Below are 25,671 nucleotides of genomic sequence, written 5' to 3'. Positions count from 1 at the left end.
AAAATAACAGCAGAACTAATGAGGAGAAATAAACAAGTCCTGTTCTTGTCAACTGCTGCATGCTAAATCTGAGGTCTGTCCCGAGATTTGACAGAAAACTGTGTTCTCACAAAAGGGTTCATTCTGCTAAGTGCTGCCACAGTAACATTTTGTTCCCAGTAAATTATATAATATCATAATTTCATATATTTGAAATGTATTTGTTAATGTGTTTTTTTTATATAAACTACGATGACTGAATCAACGCTAAGGAAAAGCGGGGACCAGATGTGTAACAGCTTTCTTTTTGTTTATTTTTTCCAGAACTGGTTATTTAAAGTTCCGCTTTCTTTTTACAAGAACACAGTCTACTGATGTCTGTGTAAATAAAAAATGACTTCACATCATGTACATGTGATGTTTACGATGGGACTTTTATTTCATAAAGACATTTGACAAACAATATAATAGTCCCTCAAATGCTTATTAGCAAGTTAGCCATTAGCTTATTCACTTATTATTTCTAACACTTATTGGCTAAAACTATTTTCACCTGACTAATACAGATAGTGAAATGAGACAAAACACTATGTTGTTGATCTGAAAAATTAACTAAATAACTTTACAGCTCTGGACCTTGTTCTGCAAGTTTTACATTTTGATAGTGTAAAATGAATAGGCAAGCTATTCTTTGTCAGTAGAAGAAGTTGGGTCATTCTTTATCAACACCTGTCTACTGATCCTCAGAGGAAGTAGAGGCCAGCTCTAATACCATTGATACATGCTGCACATATTTATCTTTTCAAAAACCAACAGGGATCCTGCAGCTATGTGCAGAAAGAAACTAAAGACTTTAAAGGTCAGATTTAAATTTGAGACCATGAAAATTCTAGGTTTAAATAAAAAAACATTTTTCCCATCATCACATCCCATCACTGCTACCTATGAATGTTTATTTGTGTGTGTGTCCTTTAAACTGGGCGACAGCACCAGGAATGACTCACCAATCAGAGGGAGGGGAGAGAGGGATGACGGGATCCTCGAAGAGTGGGGACGTGTGGTTTGTGGTGCTGTTTGTTGTAGTGGTGGTTGGTGTGGATTTGGTGGAAGGGACACTCTGGTTGGTCATAGAGGCTATGACAGATGCTCTCTGGTCATTCGTGGTCTCACCTTGCTGCTCAGGCTGGGATTCAAAGACCTGTGAGGCTGGAGCTTAGAGAAAAAAAACAATCTACAGTGGGTACGGAAAGTATTCAGACCCCTTTAAATTTGTCACTCTTTGTTTCATTGCAGCCATTTGCTAAAATCAAAAAAGTTCTTTTTATTTCTCATTAATGTACACTCAGGAGCCCATCTTTACAGATTTTTTTTGCAAATTTATTAAAAAAGAAAAACTGAAATATCACATGGTCATAAGTATTCAGACCCTTTGCTGTGACATTCATATTTAACTCACATGCTGTCAATTTCTTCTGATCCTCCTTGAGATGGTTCTACTCCTTCATTGGAGTCCAGCTGTGTTTAATTAAACTGATTGGACTTGGTTAGGAAAGGCACACACCTGTCTATATAAGACCTTACAGCTCACAGTGCATGTCAGAGCAAATGAGGTCAGTGGAACTGTCTGAAGAGCTGAGAGATAGAATTGTGGCAAGACACAGATCTGGCCAAGGTTACAAAAAATATCTTCTGCACTTAAGGTTACTAAGAGCACAGTGGCCTCCATAATCCTTAAATAGAAGATGTTTGGGACGACCAGAACTCTTCCTAGACCTGGTCGTCCAGCCAAACAGAGCAATCCTGGGAGAAGAGCCTTGGTGAGAGAGGTAAAGAAGAACCCAAAGATCACTGTGGCTGAGCTCCACAGATGCAGTGGGGAGATGGGAGAAAGTTCCACAAAGTCAACCATCACTGCAGCCCTCCACCAGTCGGGGCTTTATGACAGAGTGGCCCGACGGAAGCCTCTCCTCAGTGCAAGACATATGAAAGCCCGCATAGAGTTTGCCAAAAAACACATGAAGGACTCCCAGACTATGAGAAATAGGATTCTCTGGTCTGATGAGACAAAGATTGAACTTTTTGGCCTTAATTCTAAGCGGTATGTGTGGAGAAAACCAGGCACTGCTCATCACCTGCCCAATACAATCCCAACAGTGAAACATGGTGGTGTCAGCATCATGCTATGGGGGTGTTTTTCAGCTACAGGGACAGGACGACTGGTTGTAATTGAAGGAAAGATGAATGTGGCCAAGTACAGAGATATCCTGGAAGAAAACCTCTTCCAGAGTGCTCAGGACCTCAGACTGGGTTGAAGGTTCACCTTCCAACAAGACAATGACCCTAAGCACACTGCTAAAATAACAAAGAAGTAGCTTTGGAACAAGAAATAAAAACACACCACAATGTGAAGATGAATGAGAGCAAAAAAGACCCGAGCTCTGTCACGTGACAAATGAAACGAATCTGCGAGAACGAGGCGAAATATTAGTTCACAGAGAATGATCCGTTCAGATCCCCAAATCCAGGTGTGAAAAACTTGTTGCATCATTCCCAAGAAGACTCATGGCTGTACTAGCTAAAAGGGTGCTTCTACTCAATACTGAGCAAAGGGTCTGAATACTAATGACCATGTGATATTTCAGGTTTTCTTTTTTAATAAATTTGCAAAAATGTCTACATTTTTTTCTGTCAAGATGGGCTCCTGAGTGTACATTAATGAGAAATGAAATGAACTTTTTTGATTTTAGCAAATGGCTGCAATGAAACAAAGAGTGACAAACTTAAAGGGGTCTGAATACTTTCTGTACCCACTGTAGATTCTTAGCTGTTATTGGAGGGAGCAGTGGTAAATAAGGAGAGAATAACATACCTGGCAACCTGGACAGTGTTCTCTGCTGACTAATAATGGCAGACAGGAAGTCGATCTCCTCATCAAGCTCTGGGTGCGTGCTCGTCTTACCTGCAGGAGAAGAAAAACCACAATCCATCAACAAATGCTCTGTTTAGAGCAGGGATTGACCTTTACTCTGAGTAATGCCATCAATTAGAAACAGGCAGGATTTCAAGGGTTTTTTTTCCTTTGTGTGTGACATCAGAGCAAAAAACAACAGAGAAAAAATCCTGGATCTTCTACAAACTCCATCACCCATTATCATCTACAATTTTGTATGAAGTCACAATTTTGGTCATATAATAACAAGCTACCTCGTGTAAAATCTATATGAGAGAAAAAAACCAAAACAATTGTTGCTGTAAATAAACAAAACGTTACCACTATAATTACAAAAGTGTCGTTTTCACACAGTTGACAACTGAAATGGGAATGGCACCTAAATGTTATTCTCTGTGTGTGGATGCAGTGTTCAAGAACAGACACAGTAATCATGCCACGTCACCACTGGATGTCGCTAAATCCCACAAAGCGCAATGTCGCACGGGTGAAAGAAGATTAAAAAAGAGATGAAATTAGATAATAAACACAACTAAGGTACAACAGCAGAGCACACAGCTGTGGTTTGTTGTGATGAGTAGATCATCAGCTGAACTGCAGCCCACCTCACTGCTGCAGTGGAAAACGTGGGAGGACAAACGTGTAACTAACTATGAGCATGGACTGGAAATGAGGACAAGTGCGTGTTGTTTTTACATTTAGAGTAGTGGTATCCAAGTAGGCTGTGAGTGGGTAAATAAAGACAGGGTCTGCAGTGTGTGTGTGTGTGGAGAGAATGTGTGTCTGCTCTGAGTGCGGGGGCAGATTGTACAGTAATAAATGGGAGAACAAATGGAGGGAGAAGGGGATGAGGGACAGAAAAAAAGGAGTAGGTGGGCAATGAGGAAAACCCATGAATGAAAATGTTTCTGCAGCAGCAGAGAACAGTCAGCTGAAAAGTATCTTGGTGGATTGTGCATTGTACAGGACACAGAGACACCTCTTTCTCCTCCTATGTCTGGATTCATAAAAACACATGTATAACAGCATAATATCTGCGCTTCAAACGACCAAAGAAAAGTAAATGCAAATAAACAGCTTAATATTAATGAAATTGTGAGGTAGAGAAGTCAAGCTAATGTTGTCAGAAATAGACATAACCGGGAGTTAGAAGAATGTTATAAATCGAAGTGAATGACATATTTAGCTTTTATGGTAAATGGTAAAAGTCATATCCTTTTTTTCTTTTCTTTTTTTTTTCTTGAATTTCCCCACTATGGGACGAATAAGGGACTTTTAATCTTAATTCTCTTTAGATTGTGACATTAATTTCATAATCTCTAAATATTGGGCCCTTTTCTGACAGAATTATGTGATTCTAAAGGGAGTGTTTAATAAAGAAAAAGAACATTGAAGCTAAGTGAAACATTTTAATCTAATCTAATCTATTTTATTTCATAATTTATGTAAATTCTGATACTGATTTCATGTCTGAATTTACAACTAAAACACTTGACTTGGACTTGCTGCTAAGTGATTCACTGCTAGTTCAGAGTCAGCAGAAGAACAGGCAGTGACAAAGATGATTAGGCGTAAGAAATCAGCTATGACACACATCAAGTCATCAAGCTGTGATCAAGTCCCAGCTGGACCACAGCAATAAAACCCACTGGGAGTCTATGATGTCACACTTTGGTGAAACACACACTGTTTGGAGGGAAAGCACAGAAGGGTCATTTAACATTCTGCAACCACACTCTGTCTTTAGAGGCACTCTGCTGAGGCGACACATTCTGCAGTTGGCTGAGCTTTTGGAGATAATGAAATGAGGGCCACCACTAAAACTGCTGCAGAACATAAATGCAATAAAAGGTTTGTCAATATGGGCAGAGAGCTTTAGAGAAGGAGAGATTATTACCCTTCATTTGTCCCCTGTGATTCCTGTGTCTCGCCACACATAACATTTACATAGCATTCACATAACATGTGCCAATTGCTTTACTTTTAATATCCAAGTTATAATATTTTGTTTTTAAACCTTGACGACCGACCTATCAGAATACCATCCTACATGAAGCCAGTCCATGGCACATAAAGAACAGAATAATGAACCTTTTACATCACCATAATCTGGACCTCCTACTTACCTTTATCCAGGTGAGCTGAGTGAGCAACGTGTCTTCTTTTGACCACACATTGGCCATTAGAGTTCTCCACCAGATGGTGCAGGCAGGGGCCACAGTGTGAACGGCCTGGCTGGCAGAAGTGTCGTCCTGCTTGAGCACAGTCTAAACTTCGAGGACATAAGTGGGATCCTGAGAAGAGAGACAAACACAGCACAGTGACTGAGTTGTAGACTAGTCTAGTTTATTTTATTTATTTTTGTCTAAATTTATATTAATTGAATATCAGTCAATTTAACTGAGTCAATTGTGAATAATATGTGAGGTAATGTGCCATGACAATATTTTGCATGTAGGTAAGTCAAGGATCTGTGGAAATTCATAAAGGTTAATTGTATTACATGAGAAGAAGAACATGGTTTAACCTCACTTTAAAGGTCTTTAATGACACCTCCAATGGAGCTGAAGGTCACACACCACAGCAATTAATGGCAGTTTGTTTCAAATGCCAGATGAGAAAAATGCACTTGTAAGTTGAGAACTGACAAAAGACAGAAACCAGACCTCCGGCAGTGGTGTTCATTCCCATGATGTACAGTAAGCAGTGTTATATAATATGAAAAAACAAAGTTTCCTGAGGGTTTAGCAGGAGACTGTAATAGTTGTAAAGTAGTTAAAGAAACAGTGTTAAAAACTCAAGCCAACAGAATTTTAAATTAAACTGCAATTTCAGCTATTTCAGCAGGCCACCATTTTACAGTTTACTTTCTTATGGCAACTTAAGGACAAGGTAAGATGAGTTTTGTCATGTACTGTTATGAATGTTTTGGGGGATGGTGGTGTGGGTTACAAAAAAGTTCTTGCATTAAATGCCATGTTCTTTTAGTAACCTTTGAATCAACTTTCTGATGCACCATCTCCAAATTAATCTGACCATGGTGAGCTAACTGATCGTAAGGCAGATGGTGTTTCAATCAATACTTCACTATCAGCTATCAGTAGACAATTGGAGTGCTAATACTAGCATGAACCTTCCTTTTAAACTGCTGCAAATGAAATTCCAAACAACCCTTCTATTCAAAGCTGAAATATAAAATGATACCATAACAAATTTCAATCATTTTAATGGTTGCCATAACCATGATATGATACTAATGAGCTATACCTGGAGGTGTTAAGCCACTGAATGATGTGACATTATTGTCTGGCTGGATAAATGCAGGAAAAAGAAAATCAATGGTTTGACATATGGAGTTAATTAAAGCATCTCTTTAATAGAATATATCACCTAAAAGTAAAGGGCTAAAGGGGATTAGTTAGATTTGGTCTTCATTAAAACCCCAGCCGTGCTCTCACTGACAAAGTCAAGGCACTGCTGCACATCCTGCTGCCCACAGGGACTATCGTCACACTTGTTGTTCTGCTTAGAAAAGACCATCTGAGCACCAGAAGCAGCAGCAGCAGCAGCAACAATGAGGGAGAAAAATCAAAGCTGCAGAGTCTGCCAAAGCTTTAACGACCAAGAAAGGAAAAATAATTGTAGGCAACTATCAATATTAACCCCTTCAACTTCCTCGCCAGTCGCTCCAGTCTCTGCTAATTGCACCAAGACAATAGTTGCTATGACAACTTCTATGGCAACTGAGGAGGTGTGACATCATCACGGGTGTGAGTCACCACACGGATGTACAAGTCATGGATGAGAGGGTTTGTCTGAGACTGTTGTACTGAGTAAAAAAGGCAAAAGACAATAAACACCCGAGAAAAGCATAAAAGTACTGTCATGTTGTTGTATTCATATTGCCTTTTAGAATCACCAGACTCAAAGAAATGATAAATGAAATTTAAGGAATACAAAATATCCAAATTAATCACGTTAGGACTCAGAAAGGAAAGGCTGGCTTCACCCTGTTAATGTCATGACTCCAACAGATAACATTTTCCATCTCACACAGAGACTTTAGAGATTACAACAACCACAACCACACAGTGGAAAGAAGAGCTGAAGAGAGCAGGGCATCAGCTTTGTCTGCAGGAGAAAAAAAGAAACTGGCTGCAAAATGATACAAAGTGAGACCTACAGTCATTTTCAAAGGGTTGCAAAAAATATTATAGTATAGTAGTTTGTTTTTCTGCCACTGTTTGTATTTTGTTTTTGGCCTTGCTGTCTGCAAACAACGGAAAGTGGAAAAGTTGATCTGTGAAAAAAGGGTTGTTAAAAAAAAACAGAGATTTATTTAAGCTGTGAGTTTGTGTTGTGGAACATACTTGTAAAATTATTTGTGATATTATTTGTTACATCACAAATTATTTATTTTAATGGAGTTTGAACTTGTATTAAATGCAAATATGTCCCAAATCTACAGAGCAAAATATTATTCTTGACATTTTTCCATGTGAAACACATAGATCCATCTGCTAATATTTTTCTTTCTGATCAATCAATATTCAAAAAAGAGTTTGTCATATTTGGAAAGGTCCATTTATCTGTTGTAGATTTAATCACGATTAATCATGATTAATTACAACCACGATTAGTCAGGATTAATTGTGATAAATCCACAACTTTTGTATGATTAATCAGATTAAACATTTTAATTGCTTGTAAGGCCAAATTAAAACGGTGTGCCAGCAAATTTCAAAGATGGATGAGGACATATAAACTGCATATACAGCACCACCTTGAGGGGAAGTAAAGTTTGGCATGGAAAGTAAGAGAAACTCTGACAAGGTCAGTTTCAAAAGTCACTAAACTCAGCAGCGCAAGAGAAGACGAAAAGACGTAAAACCTACAGCTTTGAATATTTTCTCGCACATCAAACTGAGAGTATCTTAAATATGGCTGCTGTTGAAGGCACTGCAAAAACGTATACGTGGTTCGTACTCCTGAGTACAGCACTCATGTACAACATTGACATCTGTAAAAAAGCCGCTGTTTCCTGGCAACCAATTACCTTGTGTTCGGTCAAAGAAAATGAAAGCACTTTGTTCTGCTTCCTCATTGACTTTATCTCAAGTGAGACATGACATGAATTGCCCTCAATACTCTTTGTTACATCATTTTTGCTGCTGCAACTTACATTGAAAAAAAAGTTTCTGCCTCTGCAAGAGACACATACTGTACTCAATCTTCACTAAATAAAATAAGACATACACACGACTAGAATAGAGATAGAATAACATAGGTGATTAAATGGTAAGGAAGGTAAATGTTGGTTCGAGGACCTATTTGACATGTTTTCAATGTGTCACTGTTGCTTGAGGTCAGTAAGAATAAAAAGAAGAAACATATGAACACCTTGCAGCATTGGCCTACTTTTCCTTGGTTATTTAGTTACTACAAAACTCTGTGTGCAGACTGTTAGCCTGTACGTTGTAAAATTACAAGTCCAGGTAACATGTATTAATTTGTTTTTAGGCAGTCTTGGTAAAATGACCATCTCTCTGTCCCACTTTTTGTAGAAGTTTCCAGTATAAGGTCTCCCTGATGGACATGTACAGTACACCAGTCAGTGCTGAGGTCTAGACAGCTGTCGACACTAATAGTGACTTTAAACAGAATAAAAGTACTGTATGTGACTCCCCTTAGAAACACTGGAACTTGTTCATGTTGAACAGCACTTGCACTAATATTTTGAGCAAACAAAAAACAGCTACTACAGAACGGTCCATAATGGCCAGGTTGAAGGAGTAAAACTTCCAAAGACAAGACAACAACACAATGTTGAATGTTTAGGAAGGTATTTATACTGTATGTGTTGGAAACATTAAGATTTCTTCTTTGAAAATAAAATGATTTACTAGGAACATGCATCTACTGTAGAAGAATATAAAATAATAGTACGTAATCAACATCACCTTTACATTTTACCATCATTTGACATTAAAGACAGTAGTGCTGTATCTGCCTCCTCTATTTGGCTAAAGGAAAAACAACAGCTCAGGTCTTTACTTTAAGTGAGTCACAGGCTCAGTAAGCAACAATGAGTACAACTTTCTATTTCTGATTCGTGCATTCAAAATTCCAGCAGGTGTATCCATATAAATACATACAAACCTTCTGTCAGATCGTTGTGATGGATAATTATTACATTCCATTTAAGCTCATGCTCATCTTTTTTAAATAACAGACCACTGGGTGTCAGTAAATGACGGTGATTAAGTCTATTTTAATGAATCATAACTGAAATAGCACCCTGCCGTCCACTTTACCCCATTAACATTTCAAGCATTATGATGTCTGTGTTTTTGCACAGCTCCACACAGAGCAGTCATCGTGATGGAGAATGCAAATAAGTTTTTTTTTCTCGAGTCCTGACGTAAAGTGACATTCAGCAGAAGAAGACAAAATCCAGCCTAAAGCGGCTGTGACAATATCTGGGAGGGAAATGTCAACCAGCAGAGACCCTTTGATGCAGTATGGTCCTACAGCTTTAACTCTGCAGTGCAAGTCTGACCATGGTTTACAATAATAAAATGATGATACAAATGTATGTATGACTACACTGCATGTATTTCTCAGGAAAAGAATTAACAGTATGTAGTAACATGCCGCACGACATTGACACTCAACGTTTTTGCCTTCTGTTCTTGGAGCTGTACATCCTTGAAAATAGCAACGCTGTGCACTATACTTAGCACCTATATTTTAGGTAAGGTTTCTCTTTCTCCTTGAGGTTTTTTGGATCCTAAGTTGTCAGCTCAAGCATTTTTCAATATAAAAAGTATAATAGTAGCAAACAGAACCAATTCTAATTATGTACAATGGCAAGAAACTGGAGCATTTGAAGGTTCATTTTTTGTGAGTAGAATTTTAAAAAAGGGGGGGGGGGATAATCAACTCAAAAGTTCACAATGCTTGAGAGCAGGGGTCTCAAACAATACAAGCTGGGGGGGCCACCGCTGACAGTGCCATCTCATTAGAGGGCCGAACAATAGGAGCAAGTGACAGATTAAATTCTTTATTGACACCAAGAGGTTGGTCGAGAGTGTGAGCAGTTCATGGCCTGCGGGCCAGGAGTTTAAGACCTTTGCTTTAAAGATTTCAGGAATGCATCATGCCTGTGGTTACTAATTACACTTCAATGGGGTTTTTCTGTCCTTGTAAACAAACCTGTTTCCATGTACAGAATTACTATTTTCCTTTGACATCTTTTTTCACACACATTTTTTCAAGAGACATTACCCAAAAGCATTCTTTCCATTGTTGTAAAGATAACACAGGCAGCTCTGGATATCATGGCTCTTAAACGGTCGGATTCATGCAAACTCTGTGACATGAAGTGGTCTCTGATGTCACTGACTGAGAAGCTCTGACAGCAGGAACATGTTTCTGAGAAGGGCCAGAGCCACAGCAAACACATCAGTTGTGATAACCAGCACTAACACATGGTGACACACTTGGAAAACATCTACATCTCTCATACTGAATCATCCAAACTGCCACCTCACTGTCAACTGCTCTATTGTGAATGCAGACGACGTAAAAAACCAGATGATCGGGTAGAAAAGCCCTCAGACAACATGGTCTTCGTGAATGAGTGGTCGTGACCGACATTACACTAAAGCTGAGCTGCATTGATAAAATGTTATCTTAGTGCACTGTTCCCCAAAGTGTCGGGTGCACAGCTCCTCAGCTATGGCAGGGGGGCACAGCCAGGACATTGAAGTACATGTAATACTTTTTTCTTTGTTGAATATTAATGACATATTTTTTTCTAGGTATAACAGTGTTGAAATAGAGTCCAACGCTGTTTGTTGGGGGTCTTGACAAGTTCTAGCTACCAAAGGTGGGCGCTGCAGAAAATATGTGGCGACTCAGTGGTGTTGTCCAATAATGTTGCCACTATCTTTAAGCCTCTAACAACAAGTGTTGGTGGTCACCCATTTTGAGGGACCCTCACTGACAGTTCTAAACTGCCAGTGCTTTATATTATGATAAATAATTTATATTTAGGGATTTTTATTAGATACTTTCCTATTCTCTGGATTGTATTTTTTTTAAATAATAACTGTCACCATTCGTCATCTAAATAAACAGAGCCAAACATATTCCTGAATGTAAACCCAGAATGTTAATCAGTCTTTGTTATGCTGTGTTAAACAACAAATATAGAAAGAAAGAAATATGGCCTCTGCAAATCCTGCATTGGGACTGCTTCAAAAACAATATTGATGAAGCTGATACAACCTCCAAATTTAAACATGCAATAATATGTGCAATGTAAACTGCAGCAACTTGGAAATGGCTGCCGTACCAAGAAAGACTTGTATCATCTGCTCTATCTTGTTTTGTTTTTTTTAACATGGCAGTCATGCACAATCCATGTCTTGTTCTAATTGTTGCTTTAACAAAGTCCAAAACAAGCAAGGTGTATTAAACAACACTGGGCTGCAGCTGACCAACAAGACATTTTGTAAACATGTATGCAAATATCTTTAGCTTTAACTTGATATTGACATTCATTCGTCCATCTAACTAGAACGACACAGGTTAGAACCAGAGTCAGAAGCAATTGACCAAAACATGCTTGCTAGTCTGAGCCCATTGGTGACTCATATTAAACTGGCTAGTGTTGCATTGCACTTGTAGTAGCATTTTGAGGATGAAACAGTGAGCAAAGCCAAGTTGAAGAGTGTCATCCTGTCATTTCACTTTACATCGGCTAGGCTACCTTAGGATTACTACTTGAAGACGAGGAGAACAACAGGTCTTTGTTGGAGCACTGCTTTGAAATGAATCGGTGGGACTGTGTGGTGAGCAATTGCCATTGCAAATATTATCGTTTAACATGTTCTTAGGAGTCCAGGTAAAAAAAAACGAAATATTGTGTATATTTGTACACCTAATTGAAGTTATTCTCTACATCATCGTGGTCGTCATCACCACGACGGTGATGATGATGCTGTTTCACACCGGCTTCACACCGGCAGCACATGGAATAACAACAGACAGCAGGTCTCTTTACCTGTCAGACAGGTGCTAATCGTCCAAAGGGCCGCAAACACTGCAGCCTGGCCGAACAGCGGGGCCCACATCCTGGGCACAGCTGCGACGACTGTCAGGGTACAAGGAGACCGAACGATGGAGGAGGTGGAGGCGAGTCTGTCCAGATCATTCCCCCATCCCTGTGTGGTGGTCGAGGAGGAGAAAGCGCAGATAATGAAAAATAAACAGAAGCGACGAGGCAGATAAATTAAGCAGAGATGATGTGAGCGTCCTCTGTAAGCTCTGTTAACCCGCTGCTGCACACCAAACAACACACGTACTGAATGCTGCTGCTGATACTCCTGTTGACTGAGACAAATTCTACTCCGTGACGTCAGCACGTCGCGCATCCGCCGTGATGCCTTCAAATGCATTAATACATTTCTTCCAATTCGCACTCGCAGAAGACTTGAAAGTAGTGATGGGAAGACCGACTCTTTTTATTGATTCGAATCTTTGACTCTCGAACAGTAAAATGAACGAGTCGTGAACGAATTTTGAACTAATCATTTCATTCGTTTTACAACTACTGATGGGAAGACTGACTGTTTTTATTAATTCGAATCTTTGACTCTCGAACAGTAAAATGAACGAGTCGTGAACGAATTTTGAACTAATCATTTCATTCGTTTTACAACTACTGATGGGAAGACTGACTGTTTTTATTAATTCGAATCTTTGACTCTCGAACAGTAAAATGAACGAGTCGTGAACGAATTTTGAACTACTAATTTCATTCGTTTTACAACTACTGATGGGAAGACTGACTGTTTTTATTAATTCGAATCTTTGACTCTCGAACAGTAAAATGAACGAGTCGTGAACGAATTTTGAACTACTAATTTCATTCGTTTTACAACTACTGATGGGAAGACTGACTGTTTTTATTAATTCGAATCTTTGACTCTCGAACAGTAAAATGAACGAGTCGTGAACAAGAACTAATCATTTCATTCGTTTTACAGCAGATGGCGCTTTAGCCCTATTGTGGGCGTTGTAAAGAAGGCTGCGGTTCTCCGACACTAAATAAGGCAACATGGTTTGCTTCCGCTGACAAAGTCTACAAAGTATACAAAATGCCATAAGTAATTAAAACCATGTGAAAAGCTAAGAAATAAAAACACACCACAATGTGAAGATGAATGAGAGCAAAAAAAGACTCGAGCTCTCTGTCACGTGACAAATGAAACGAATCTGCGAGAACGAGGCGAAAGATTAGTTCACAGAGAATGATCCGTTCAGAGTGATTAGTTCACAGCAAAAGATTAGTTCACAGAGAATGATCCGTTCAGAGTGATTAGTTCACTCCAAAAGATTAGTTCACAGCAAAAGATTAGTTCACAGAGAATGATCCGTTCAGAGTGATTAGTTCACTCCAAAAGATTAGTTCACAGCAAAAGATTAGTTCACAGAGAATGATCCGTTCAGAGTGATTAGTTCACAGCAAAAGATTAGTTCACAGAGAATGATTCGTTCACAGAGAATGATTAGTTCACGGGGAAAGATTAGTTCACAGTGATCCATTTGCAATGAACGATTAGTTCATAGAGAGTGATTCGTTTGCAATGATAGATTAGTTCACAGTGAAAGATTAGTTTGCAGAGAGTGATTTGTTCGCAGTGAGTGATTAGTTCGCAGTGCGTGATTTGTGAGTGATTCGTGAGTTCAATATGAATAAATATTTAATATGACTCGGTAGTCACGAGTCACGAATCTTTCATAAGACCCGGGAGTCACGACTCATATGAAAGAATCGTTGATTTTGAACGAATCACTCGCGAACGACACATCACTACAAAGTACACAAAATGCCATAAGCAATTATAACCATGCGAAAAGCTAAGAAATAAAAACACACCACAATGTGAAGATGAATGAGAGCAAAAAAAGACTCGAGCTCTCTGTCACGTGACAAATGAAACGAATCTGCGAGAACGAAGCGAAATATTAGTTCACGGAGAGTGATTGACAGAGATGTTTAAATAGCTAGATGCTAAAACGAACGAACAAACAAAACGCTCATAATTATACCCCCCCACCCCACCAAGAATCAACGCTAAATCATTTTCCTGATGAGAAAGTCCTAATTTAGAGGAAAAATGTATTATATTTATTGATTTTGCAAAAAAGAAAGAAAGAATGACAATATGCAACAATGTGCACAATAATCATATTGTGAGTTTCACTAACATCTGCAAGGAGTAAAATAAACCAGTTTAAATACAATTCAGATTAATTTCTGGAGATATTAGGTATCAGATTATCTTCTGTTTACTGTTTAAGAGCACATTTCTCTGTGCTTTACCCAGACATACACACTTTTAATGGGAGGTCTGACACTGCATTCCTGAGTGTTTTCTTAGAGAAATTCATCTTTCTCCTCCTGTTGCACATCACACGTTTTTCATTTTGTTATTCTGTGACAAGAGCACAGGAGTAAACCAGTCCACTCTGCAAACCTTAACTTGAAGTTCAGGTTATTGAACACACTTATATTTGCAACCTTTAATAAATAAATAAATAAACCATATATTGTTGAATTTAACTTAGAAACTTCTGGTGCAATTTAATAAAAAAAAAAGTGACTCATCTACATGTTAATAGTCATCTACAGGCAAATAGTTCACCAAAAAATAAAATGTATTGCAACTTCTTGTGGTGCAAAGACATCCTCTTTGAAGGGGCCAGTTTAGATAAAAATTGAAAAACATTTGGGAAATGAAAAATACATTTTACCTAAAAAACAAATATGTATGACACCTACAGCACCCTCTACCTTAATGGTTGGTGCTGCACTCCATGTAGTATACAGGATTGTGATTCTCTTTTGTTCCACGTTGGAATAGCCAAACATGGATGGTTGCTGACACACTGCAGGTGCTTGGTGAAGACAGTGGTTTGGGTTTATTCAAATTCATGCTCACATGAAAAATAATAATAATTAAAAAAGTAAATTTACATTAAATTATCTTTTTAAATTACACATACCTAATTTCTACAGATAAAAATAGGATGAAGTCTCGCAACACAATCAAGGATCACAGCATGTTGCTGGCTTCAGCCTTTTTATCCAGTTACTGCACAGCTGACTTTACCCCATTTGTGTGAACGTCTATCATGTCTATCACAGTTGCATGCCACATGCCACATGTGTTCCTGTTCCTCTTTAATTACTCTGCGGTAAATATATTAACAGACAAGACTGCCACCTGTTGACACTGTTGTGCACAACGTGTTTTTCTAAGACTAGATTGAACAGAAAATGTCCATTTTCTTGTTGGGGGTGGGTCTAAGTTAAGAGGAGTTAAGTATAACACATCTACAAATGTGAACATGAGGTCTCAGGAGCTTAACTTAACCTATAGTTCCATCCCATCATAGCTCTATGAGGCCATTTCAATCCCTTCCGGGGAAGGCCGAAGCATTGTGTGTGTGTTTGTAAGGGTGCTCCGTCCTTACGTCGAAAGGAATCTGAAGAAGTCACGCCGCTGTTTGTTCAAATGAGTCTTACAAGAAACAGCGATGCATCTCGGCAGATCTGGGTCCCCTCTCTCTATGGAGATCAGGATTCTGGCTGCAGAGCCCCACTTCTTAAAGAGGTGCTGGAAGATGACCTTGCAGAGGTTCTCAACATTTTTTGGTGTGATGTCTACCTGGGTGCCTTCAAGTTGAGCCCAGATTTCATCCACCAGACGTTGAATGGTGAATTCCAGGTCTGTGAAAAAGGTCCTGTCTCCTTTTACGGTTTTCCAAATTTTTTTGATTAGCGTTGAAATGACGAGCCTCAGACAGGTCCGACTAACTTCTGCCTGTGCTACATCCTCCTGAGGGATTTCTCCACTGGCTGCCTCTGGCTCCTCACCTGCTGTGACCTCTGAGATCTGTGGTTTTGGCACTGTCTCTGTGTCAATTAAAGCATTAATTACTCTGTCACTGTAACACTGGACCTGATTTTCCAGCCACCAGCTCATCAGTGACAGGAAACAAATCACTCTGTGCTGTATGTCCGCATACATGCTCGCATATGGCTGATTGTCAAACACCGCTCTCCCAGGTGACGCCCCCCTGACTGCCTCTGAAGCAGTCTCACCTGTGATGCGGCTGTACAGGAGATCACTGAGTTTCCCTGTCAATTCAAGAACATCGTCAGAAGAAATATTTTCAAGCCTGCGATAGATACAAACATCACCTTCACCCATTTCATTTTTTACACCATTCTGAAGCACAGATTCCGCGTCCACCAACAGTGACTTCACCGAGTCATTATCTCCAACTTTGGTCTCGCTGCGAAACTTCATTTTGACTTGCGAAAACACTCTGCAAATCCCTGCCTTAGCAAACATCTTGACAAAAAAGTTACAAATGTTTGTCTTTAGCCCCTTTTGAGTCTGCTGCTGTGTCTTTGGACTAGGATAAAATGATTCCACCTCTTTTAAATTTATGTACTCGCTAACAGAGTGAGCAATGTCCTGTGCAGCACGTTGAATCTCCAAAGTAAACTGCTCGTGCAGTTGGTCGTACTCACTGTCCGAAACATCTTCCAAAATGGGTTCGATAATGGACCTCACCTCGTTATTAATGATATCCTGGACCGATTGTGTTATTGGTGTTATTGGTGACTCTAGATCTTTCACAACCTTGCTATTTTGGTTTTGTCCGCCGTTTCGTTTTACTGTACAACACATCTTGGCTGCAAATCTCTTCAGCATCTTGCACACGGAATGGATCATGGATTTGGATGGCTTGGGCTGCCCATAGCCAGATGGAGCGGTGACTTCTTTTGCAATCAATTCTGTCAACTTTGCAGAGCTGGGGCCCTTGACTGTCTCAACACCCAAAGCCTCTGCAAAACTGCGTGTGATCGGTTCATCCAGAGTGTCGCGCAGGCGCTCGACCGCATCTTCCTGTTTCAGAAAATCTGACATGATGTCCACGACGCTACAGAGAACTTTGACCAGCATGTCAGCTAATCTAAGTCTGGTGTCATTATCCGGTTTACCTACTGCTAACAAGTTCCACTGATCCACAGTCAAACCTTGCGTAAAGGATTCTACATGTGGGCGAACAGTGTCGACCGACATCTTTGGCAGCTCCAGATTCATTGTCTCTGCATTTACCCTGGAATCCATTACTCTTCTTGTTGTTGTCACCTCCATCTGATACAAGTCTTATAATAGTCCTAAAAACCTTGGCTATTCGGTTGATCGGTTACTTTATTCATTGGCAGCGTACGTTCATGGTAGTGAGGATCAGCAAGGTATCATAACTGCTTTCTACTGAAGTAGTACTTACATGATGTCACTGTCACATCAAAGTGCAGCATCAAAGGTCAGTATTTAAAGAATGGTTGGTTTGTACTGACCTACAGTAGCTTTCTTCTTCAGCATTTTTAGCTCACCATGATGTCAGTGGCATAAGGAACATGTCACACGACAGATGCAGCCAATTAGGCTTCATTATATACTTCATACTGCATTGCTGCCTTCTTCTAGAATCGTCCCTTCAATGCTTTTATTCCAGGTGGACTGACCTGTGATACAGAATGACTTACATGTGACATCACATAACGCACGTGGCCAATCACATGACATGGAAAATCACAGCATATCTCTGTTTGACTCCAGTCATGCCTCTTACATTCTTTTTTTTTTTACAGAACCAGAGCTTCCCAATTAGGAATACCTTGTTGTTGACTATAAGGGATTGCTGCAGTAACACATGTGGCCACAGTATAGTGCTGTTATCACATGCACGTGGTTTAAGTGGGAACCTTGACCTTAACCCCAGCCATGACTCATCTTGAACATTATTTTGCTGTTATACATACTGAGGACCAGTGATGGGAATAACGGCGTTGCTTTTTTCAGTAACAGATAATCGAATGAATTACTTTATCTATTGTGATAAAGTCGTTACAGTCACCAATACGCTATTACTTTGCGTTATTGAAGCTACTTATTGAAGCTGTCATCCCACTTGGCTTACACAGACACAGGAGCTACAAATGTGTGTTTATTCCCCTTTGGCAAGGGGAGGGGCGAGATAACAGCCTTAGTAAAAAGCTAAAAAACATTGTTGATTTACTGAATTAATAAATGTTTGCGGTAGAACATAGATGGGTACACAGTGAAAAAAAGATGAAACTGTTAAACTCACATTGTTAAACTATTTATTTTATACTTGATGTACAGTGTGTTCACAAGTTGTCTGAGGTTGTAAAAGTTTGACTCATTTAATTTACACCACAGCGATTTAAAAGCACTTAAGAAAATACTTGAAGTACAGAGGTGCAATAAATAAAAACCTCTGTTCAGGTACCGATATTTGCTGTTCTACTCTATGCACATGGCTAGTGAAACCAGCTCTGAAAAAAAATCTGATTCTTTGAATTAAAGTAAAGCAAAGCAATAGTTACTTTCCCTGCTAACTAGTTGCTTTTTAGTGGAGTAACTCAGTTACTAACTCACTTTTTGGGAGAAGTAACTAGTAACTAACTAATAACCTTTTCAAAGTAACGTGCCCAACACTGCTAAGAACTGGTATTTATAGTTGTACATGTATTTATAGGTGCAAGTCAATCGTCATCATGGTGTAGATGAGTTGATTTTCTGGCCTTTGCAGGTGGAAATGTTAAAATTACTTTTATTTAACTGCAAATAAAAGTCAGAAGTCAGGTCTTGTTTATGTTTGTTTGACAAAAAGCAGATACATTTTTATCCCATTTATTTTTCTTTAGCTAGTTTTTTTTAATGTCACATTTACTGTACGATTTATTTGAAAGACTTGAGGATGTAGAAAAAGGAAGACGACGTAAGAGAAGCACGAATTGCATCACAGCTAAGACGCAAATAGCCAGTGTTTCCAGTTAAAGGAAGTCGGATATCCTTACTGTCTGACTTGGAAAAGGGAAGGAAAATGAGGCCTTAAGAAGAATTACAATTATTGCAATCTATCAAAAATTCACTTTTGCTTCACACAAGTTATGAAATGTTAACATTATATAAACAATAACTAGAATTATATTTACTTTATAACAGTAACTGTTCCAAAGGTCCAAAGCAGATGAGTAATTCAAAGCAATACATGAAGAACAAAAAAAGGTCCACCATTGTTGTCAAGTGTTGTCACTGAAAACCAAAACCCTTCTCACCATCTCAGTAAATGCTGGTTCTGGATGATTGTGCCGAGGATCTCTGTGGAGACCAAATCAGTGGCACTCTCCCATGTTTTGTTTTCTCTCGTGTTCTGTTTTTGTGCATTCACAATTTCTATTTTACCATATACTTTTGACAGGGATGGAAATGTTTAACTGTTAATGTTAACTGACATTAAAAACCAACAGAAACCTATTAATATTCACAATACAATCTGTAGAAGCCTCACAACCACTATGTGGTACATAAACCACCTTTAAAAAGAAGTGCTGGAAGAGGTTAAGGAAGAACTTTCCTTCCTCTGTCAGACTGTGATACATTCCATCAACACTGAACTCTTTCTTTAGTCCATCAAATCTTCCAGCTGTGAATCCAACATTGGAACAACAATTAATTGTCACAATATCCAGTAATATAAACCCCATTTATTTTGTTTAAATTGGATGTGTTTTCATACATTCACATATAATGGAGCCACTTGGCAATATGACAGTTTGATCATTTAATCATTAAATGTGATGGTTCAGTTACTTATCCTCCCCTACCCCCCCTTCTTAAAATGATGCAATTGACATTCATTGTTTTGGGTATCCCATTTCTCTTTTTGATAGAATAAAGTATATGCATGATTAGCTGTTAATGTAACTGTGTAATTAGTTTAGTTCTGTGGTTCTTGTTTGAGGTACTGAACCCCACCAGTTTCATATGTGCATCCACTGAACCCTTCGGTGATGGCCAAGCAGGGGGGGCGTGTCATCGTGTCTTGTCCTCCGCCAAACCTCTGGGACTGTCTTACCGAACCCCTGGGATTCGATCGAACCCAGGTTAAGAACCACTGAACTAGTTAATGTTTTCCTTATTTTAGGGTTACTTTTCTTTTTCTTAGAAAATTAAACAACCTGCATAACACATCGCTTAGAGGGAGAACATGAAAACTAAAGAGAAAGCTTTATGAGCAACTGAAACAATTCTTCCAGCGGCTGCTAAAAGACAAGAATATTGACCACACTGACATGTGTTGGAAAAAATTAAAGTTAGTATCAAATAAAAAAGTCTGCTCTGTGTTGACCCTATATGACCAGCACAGTATGCTGCCATACAATTCCAAGCTGTAATTAGGCCCACACAGGGTCAAGGCCTCACCCAAACATTTCATTCTCCAGGTATCAGCATATTCTCACATATCTTATCTGAAATAGGTTGGTTACCACCATATCACAACCTAATTCCATCCATCCATCCATCCATCCATCCATTTTCATCCGCTTATCCGTTACCGGGTCGCGGGGGCAGCAGTCGCCACCCAAATCACATTGCACCATACCAAACCTTCCTGCAGGTGGTGAGTCCACTGGAAACAACCTAATTCTTCATTTTTAATTCTTATTTTCAGTGCCAGCAGCGAGGGCATCAAATCTATAACAACAGCAATGTCTAACATTTATAAATGACAGCAATGCCGCATAGCAAAATTAAACACATAAATGCACAATTGCACAAATAAATAAGACAATTTGGTTAACTTTGCATTTTCTTCTTCCTCTTCTGTAACAGCTTATTTCCACATTATAGAGAACAAAAACTGATACGTAATACACTACAGTATTCTACCAAAATCCATTCTGGGATTCTGGGAAACGGTCCTTTATAGTGGAAGCTTAAAGTGAAAGTGATGTAAAACAGCAGCATCAGCAACATCCTTGTTGGGTTTTCCCCAAGTCAGTGTATAAAAGTCAGAGTCAGAGTCAGTGTTGCTCAGTGCGGCATCTGGAGTTAGACTGAAGAAGTATCCAGAACCAGTCTTCTGCCATCACTACAGCCTGAACCATGAACTCAGCCACTGTTGTTCTTCTCAGCTGCCTGCTCATCCTCTGTGCACAAGGTATGTTGACCCATCTGTTCACCTGTATAAAATGTCCAAATACAAAGAAAATAATGATTTGCATTTGTGACATAAATTGTGGGGTTGTCTTTGCTACAGAAACTTTGTTAATAATTGTATACTTCTGCTAAACCAAACTTTTCCATCTATTTGAAAGGAACAAAATTCAAAAGCTGATGAATTGCAGGAAAATGAGCAGTTTTAAATATTTAAAATGTATTTTACCTGAAGGTAAATACCAGACCCTGGTGGTTGTATTTGAGCTCCTGTTTTGTTTATTTCTTCCCACAGCACAGCCACACAGGTCAAAAAAATGCAAGTGTTTGAACGGTTCAATCAGTCACATCAAACTGGAGCTCCTCCGGAAGATATCTGTGCCCGTCTTTCACAAGCCCAGCTCCTTCTGTCCTCAGCTGGAGATTATTATGTGAGTGAACAAAGCTGAGTGCGAGTGAAGCCAGGTTTATTCACGGTGCTCTGTCGTCTCGTGTTCTTACTGACGCTAATCTTTAACTTTGTCTTTTAGTGTTTTGGAGAACAAGGTGAAATGTGTGAACCCAGAGTCACCACTTGGAAAACTGCTGCAGAGAAACAAAAGCAGGTGAGTGGAGACATTTCTGTCTGTCGGCTGTGGCACCACCACAGTGCATTCTTTAATTTAGCTTTTGGCATGAATAGTGCTAATACAATTACTAATGCTTCTTCCTTTTCTTCAGGCAGGAGATTGCAGCACTGACAACAACAAGAGCCACTGTTCAACAAACTCAGGAACCTCAGCTGGTGCATGATGTAGTGGCAGCTCAATAGTCACAGCTTATTAAATATATGAATGTTGTTAATTGTTGCAGTGTTGTAAATAGATCCAAAGTTCTCACTGGCTATTTTTGGATTTTTCTTTAAGAAAATATTCTTTACATGTTTGTTAATTATTTGTACATCGTTTTTACAAAAAATAAAGCAGAAAAAACACATTTCTTTTTTGTCATCCATTGTTATATATGGAGATATGAGTAAATTATCTAGTTTCATAAAGGTGACAATTTTATTCATGCACCTGGACACAATAGTGTGCTCTGTAAGATCGTGTCTGGGTAAACCATGCTACCAGCAGTTGTTTGCAATCCCGCTCATCTCAATTCCAAGAGGAGAATTCACAATTTTAAAGCCAAAACTTTCGTATGTATAGTTATTTTATAATGTTTTTTAGTTTATTTTTTGCTATACTTCACAATATAGCGAAAATTAACATGATTAAAGGGAGCTAAAGGAGAACCGTGATATAGAGTGAATTGTATCTATATGACAGTGGTCTTTGAAAAACATCATCAAGATAATTTTATTGAACCTGTCACTTACAGCATCCATCCATCCATCCATTTTCATCCGCTTATCCGTTACCGGGTCGCAGGGGCAGCAGTCGCCACCCAAATCACATTGCACCGTACCAAACCTTCCTGTGGGTGGTGAGTCCACTGGACACTTACAGCATTTGAATAAAAAAATATACAAAATTGGTATCGTTACACGTTGACTATAAAACTGTCACCAATTTTCAATGTATTTATCTATTTTTGAATTTTGTAAATATTACTAATATTACTGCAAATATGCAACAAAAGCCTCCGTATAAAACACCAACACAACAACCTCAACCTAAGTCGTAACGTTAATTTCTTCTCTTTATTATGTTTCCAGAGAGCTCACTGTCCAGTCATTTAAATCTTTGTTGTCTGATGTCTGTAAACGTATAATTTAAGTTAAAACCACGTACATACTTTTTAAATAAAAAATAAAGACAAACATTAACTTATTGTGCTTTTTCAAAAATACAGATCAAAATATGATTACTATGGGCAGAACATTAGGTTTCATAAAGATGTTATTCTTCAAGAATGAAGGAGCAGACCAGGACAGAGTAGCACTACTGTGATATTGGTGTAGTTGGTCTCTAACTGTAAGAGGACGTGATGGTTAGAGATATAAGATTATTTACTGAGGCAAACCCTAGTGGACAACAGCAAGGAAAGAGACACAACACACTTTAATTTACACCATTTAAAAAAAATCAATAGTTTGATGTCATTCTGTCAGTGTCGAGGTGTGTTTAAATTGTAAAATAAAAGACAAATAAAAAATATTATTCCAAAAAACATAGTGGTTAGAAATACTGTGGTCCAGTCAAAGACGCAGCACACTTCAGGCTAACAAGCTCCTGGACTGTTAGATACATAAAGCACAGTTTAACAGATGGTCAATATGACTTTTAACAGCTTAGAGTCAAAAAATGCAGTATGTGACCGGAAAGGTTCGGTTGTGATGTCACAATAAATAAAATGACTCCGGTGGGAACACTTTCTTTGTGACTTAGTGGCGGGGTTTCCTCAAAGCAGTCGCCACTTAAAATAAACAAGGCCTGAAGAGACACTTAACACTTTTGTCTATAGGCAGCTGACAGGATCTGAACCGTATGTTGAGCATGTGAAGACAAAGTGTCTCTCTCCATTAAGTCTATTAGGCCTTAAACAGACCTTGAATGCCCCACTTTAAGTTGTTGTAAGGTTGTAGAAATTCTTCAGTTATATTTTCAGAGGTTGGTTCAACAAAAGAGCCTGGTTATGTATTCTGCCGTGGCTTCAGCCATTTCCATTTCATCATCTGTATTATAGCTTTTGTGCCACAAAGTACTACGTGAGGATTTTGAAAATGAATAGAAAAGTTTTTGCCAAGAGACAAAGCCCTTTGCTGTCATTGCAAGATCAACATTAATACTGAATTTGAAAAAAAAAAAACAACCTCAAAAACATACAGTGATGCTCACAGGTGTCTGTCATGTTAGTTGAGGAACAAAATGTCTTTCAAGCTCCAAGATTCTATTCTTTTCTGACCTTAAACCTGGTCCACACTGGTTGTGTGTGCAGTGTATCACGGCTGTGTTGCTGAACTGCTTCTTATATGGAGCCTGTGTTTTTTATAGTAAATGTGTTGACTATAACATGGCCTCACAAATATATAATTACATGCTTTTGTTTTTCATAAAATCTCAGCACTGAGCCCCTGCAGATATTTCACAATAACTAAAAATAGTAATATAATAATAACACACAGTAAAAAGTAAAAACGCACTATAAATCAGGTGCATTAGGTGTCAGGTGAACTAAAATTGTATTCAATGTCTGATGTGGTTATAAAAATAAAAGCACATGTAACAATCAGGTACAATTGCAGACCTTGAGGATATAAAGTTAAAAAAGAAACTAATTAAAGAAGAATACACAGAGATGTTTTGTCTTTGTTAAAAAAAAACATTCTGATAGGGCTGAAGGGGAAGGTTTTTGTTTCTTGTAAGTTTTTTTTTTTTTATTGAGAGAATCACAGTCCAAGGCCTTCTTCACGGTAGCTACTTGGCAAAAATTGTGTTTCTTTGGCACGTTTCCTCCTTCACTGCTGTGTGGCATCTTGGGAAATGGGGTCCTCAATAGAGTGTGCTCTTTCTTTGGTTGAGCTCTAAGACAGCAGCTGCTCGGGTGGACGCAGGAACACCACCATCACTGTGATGTTGTCACTGGAGCCAGCTGATTTTGCAATGCTTACCAATTGCTGGGCTACTTTCAGTCCGTTGATCTCCTCAGGAAGTTGCTGCGGAGCTTCTCCTCCTTCGGGGTCATCTTGATGCTGGAGAGCCTGCAGAACAAGATCTGGGACCTCAGAAGGTTTCACTGTGTCAAAGAAGCCATCACACGCCAGTAGTATGTAATCCTCATCTCCAGTGAGCTGGACTGTGGTGCAGTCTGCATCTCCAGACACGTAAGGCTTCTGATCGAAGTCACCTAGAAGATTGGATTGGCCGTGTGATTACTGCAGTCCTTATTCAAACATCTTAAACACAAAGGCATTTTTTCCAATCTGCGAAATTGGAGGATTTTGAATTTGTAGTTTTAGGCAGAGGTCAACAGAAGATAGCTGAGTAACATGTTTGTGACTTAATGTAATGTAATGTCTAAATGATTATGGCTTTGTGACAAATAAATCTATACAAAGAACAAACAATTACTAAAAACAATTTACAAATTAGGATTACACATATAGAATCAACCAGAATCTTCTTCTTCTTTTTTTCCTCTCTCTTCCACAATCTCCTCTGCTCTGAACAGTTGATCCTAAGTACCTAAACTCCTGCACCTTCACCACCTCTGCTCCTTGTAACCTCACTATTTCACTGTTCTGTCTTTCGTTTACTCACATGTATTATGTCTTGCTGGGACTGACCTTCATTCCTCTTCTTTCTAGTGCAAACCTCCACCTCTCTAGGTTCTCTTCTAGCTGCTGCCTACTCTCACTACAGATCACAATGTCATCTGCAAACATCATAGTCCATGGGGACTCCTGTCTGACCTCATCTGTCAATCTGTCCATCACCACAGCAAACAAGAAGGGGCTCAGGGCCGATCCTTGATGTAGTCCCACCTCCACCTTGAAGTCTTCTGTCCTTCCAACAATGTCCTTCACCAAACTAACATTCTTCTCTGCCACTCCTGACTTCCTCATACAAAACCACAATTCCTCCCTTGGCACTTTGTCATATGCCTTTTCTAGATCTACAAATACACAATGCAGCT

The 25,671-nt window shown here is 39.0% G+C and overlaps 3 protein-coding genes and 1 long non-coding RNA gene across 6 annotated transcripts in view; 2 read left to right on the top strand and 2 right to left on the bottom strand.

Moving 5' to 3' along the window:
- npdc1b (neural proliferation, differentiation and control, 1b) overlaps positions 1-12,428 on the bottom strand; it is a 20,265-nt gene extending 7,837 nt beyond the window's left edge. The window contains exons 1-5 of the mRNA XM_025053397.1: positions 12,000-12,428; positions 5,056-5,223; positions 2,849-2,938; positions 984-1,191; positions 533-536 (exon numbers count right to left, since the gene is read on the bottom strand). Coding sequence (XP_024909165.1) covers positions 533-536; positions 984-1,191; positions 2,849-2,938; positions 5,056-5,223; positions 12,000-12,393 — 864 coding nt within the window. The 5' untranslated portion in view covers positions 12,394-12,428. The remainder of the gene's footprint in view (positions 1-532; positions 537-983; positions 1,192-2,848; positions 2,939-5,055; positions 5,224-11,999) is intronic.
- A 4,946-nt stretch (positions 12,429-17,374) lies between these two features.
- Positions 17,375-17,999, top strand: LOC107990253 (uncharacterized). Its single transcript, XR_001761801.2, has 2 exons — positions 17,375-17,539; positions 17,676-17,999. It is a non-coding gene; the product is annotated as an uncharacterized LOC107990253 (long non-coding RNA).
- Positions 18,000-20,897: 2,898 nt separating this feature from the next.
- Positions 20,898-23,790, top strand: LOC103397355 (C-X-C motif chemokine 10-like). The gene is made up of 4 exons (XM_008335582.3): positions 20,898-21,055; positions 21,347-21,482; positions 21,582-21,656; positions 21,772-23,790. Exons 1-4 carry the CDS (start codon positions 21,001-21,003, stop codon positions 21,860-21,862), a joined length of 357 nt encoding a protein of 118 aa, XP_008333804.1. The 5' UTR covers positions 20,898-21,000; the 3' UTR covers positions 21,863-23,790.
- Positions 23,078-25,671, bottom strand: part of ppm1f (protein phosphatase, Mg2+/Mn2+ dependent, 1F) — a 9,700-nt gene continuing 7,106 nt past the window's right edge. For all 3 annotated transcript variants that reach the window (XM_008335581.3, XM_017030639.2, XM_025053200.1), the window contains exon 8: positions 23,078-24,882. In XM_008335581.3, coding sequence (XP_008333803.1) covers positions 24,560-24,882 — 323 coding nt within the window. In that variant the 3' untranslated portion in view covers positions 23,078-24,559. The remainder of the gene's footprint in view (positions 24,883-25,671) is intronic.

This window comes from Cynoglossus semilaevis, chromosome Z (assembly GCF_000523025.1).
Source record: "Cynoglossus semilaevis isolate Cse_v1.0 chromosome Z, Cse_v1.0, whole genome shotgun sequence".
Classification (NCBI taxonomy): domain Eukaryota; kingdom Metazoa; phylum Chordata; class Actinopteri; order Pleuronectiformes; family Cynoglossidae; genus Cynoglossus; species Cynoglossus semilaevis.
This window is presented reverse-complemented; position numbering and strand designations above follow the sequence as displayed.

What these genes read in the sequence shown, in the direction of transcription:
- LOC103397355 (XM_008335582.3), top strand. Translation starts at nt 21,001, where the DNA reads ATGAACTCAGCCACTGTTGTTCTTCTCAGCTGCCTGCTCATCCTCTGT. An exon ending in GCTCATCCTCTGTGCACAAG is followed by an intron (nt 21,056 to 21,346) that starts GTATGTTGACCC and finishes TTCTTCCCACAG; the next exon opens with CACAGCCACACAGGTCAAAA. An exon ending in CTGCAGAGAAACAAAAGCAG is followed by an intron (nt 21,657 to 21,771) that starts GTGAGTGGAGAC and finishes CCTTTTCTTCAG; the next exon opens with GCAGGAGATTGCAGCACTGA.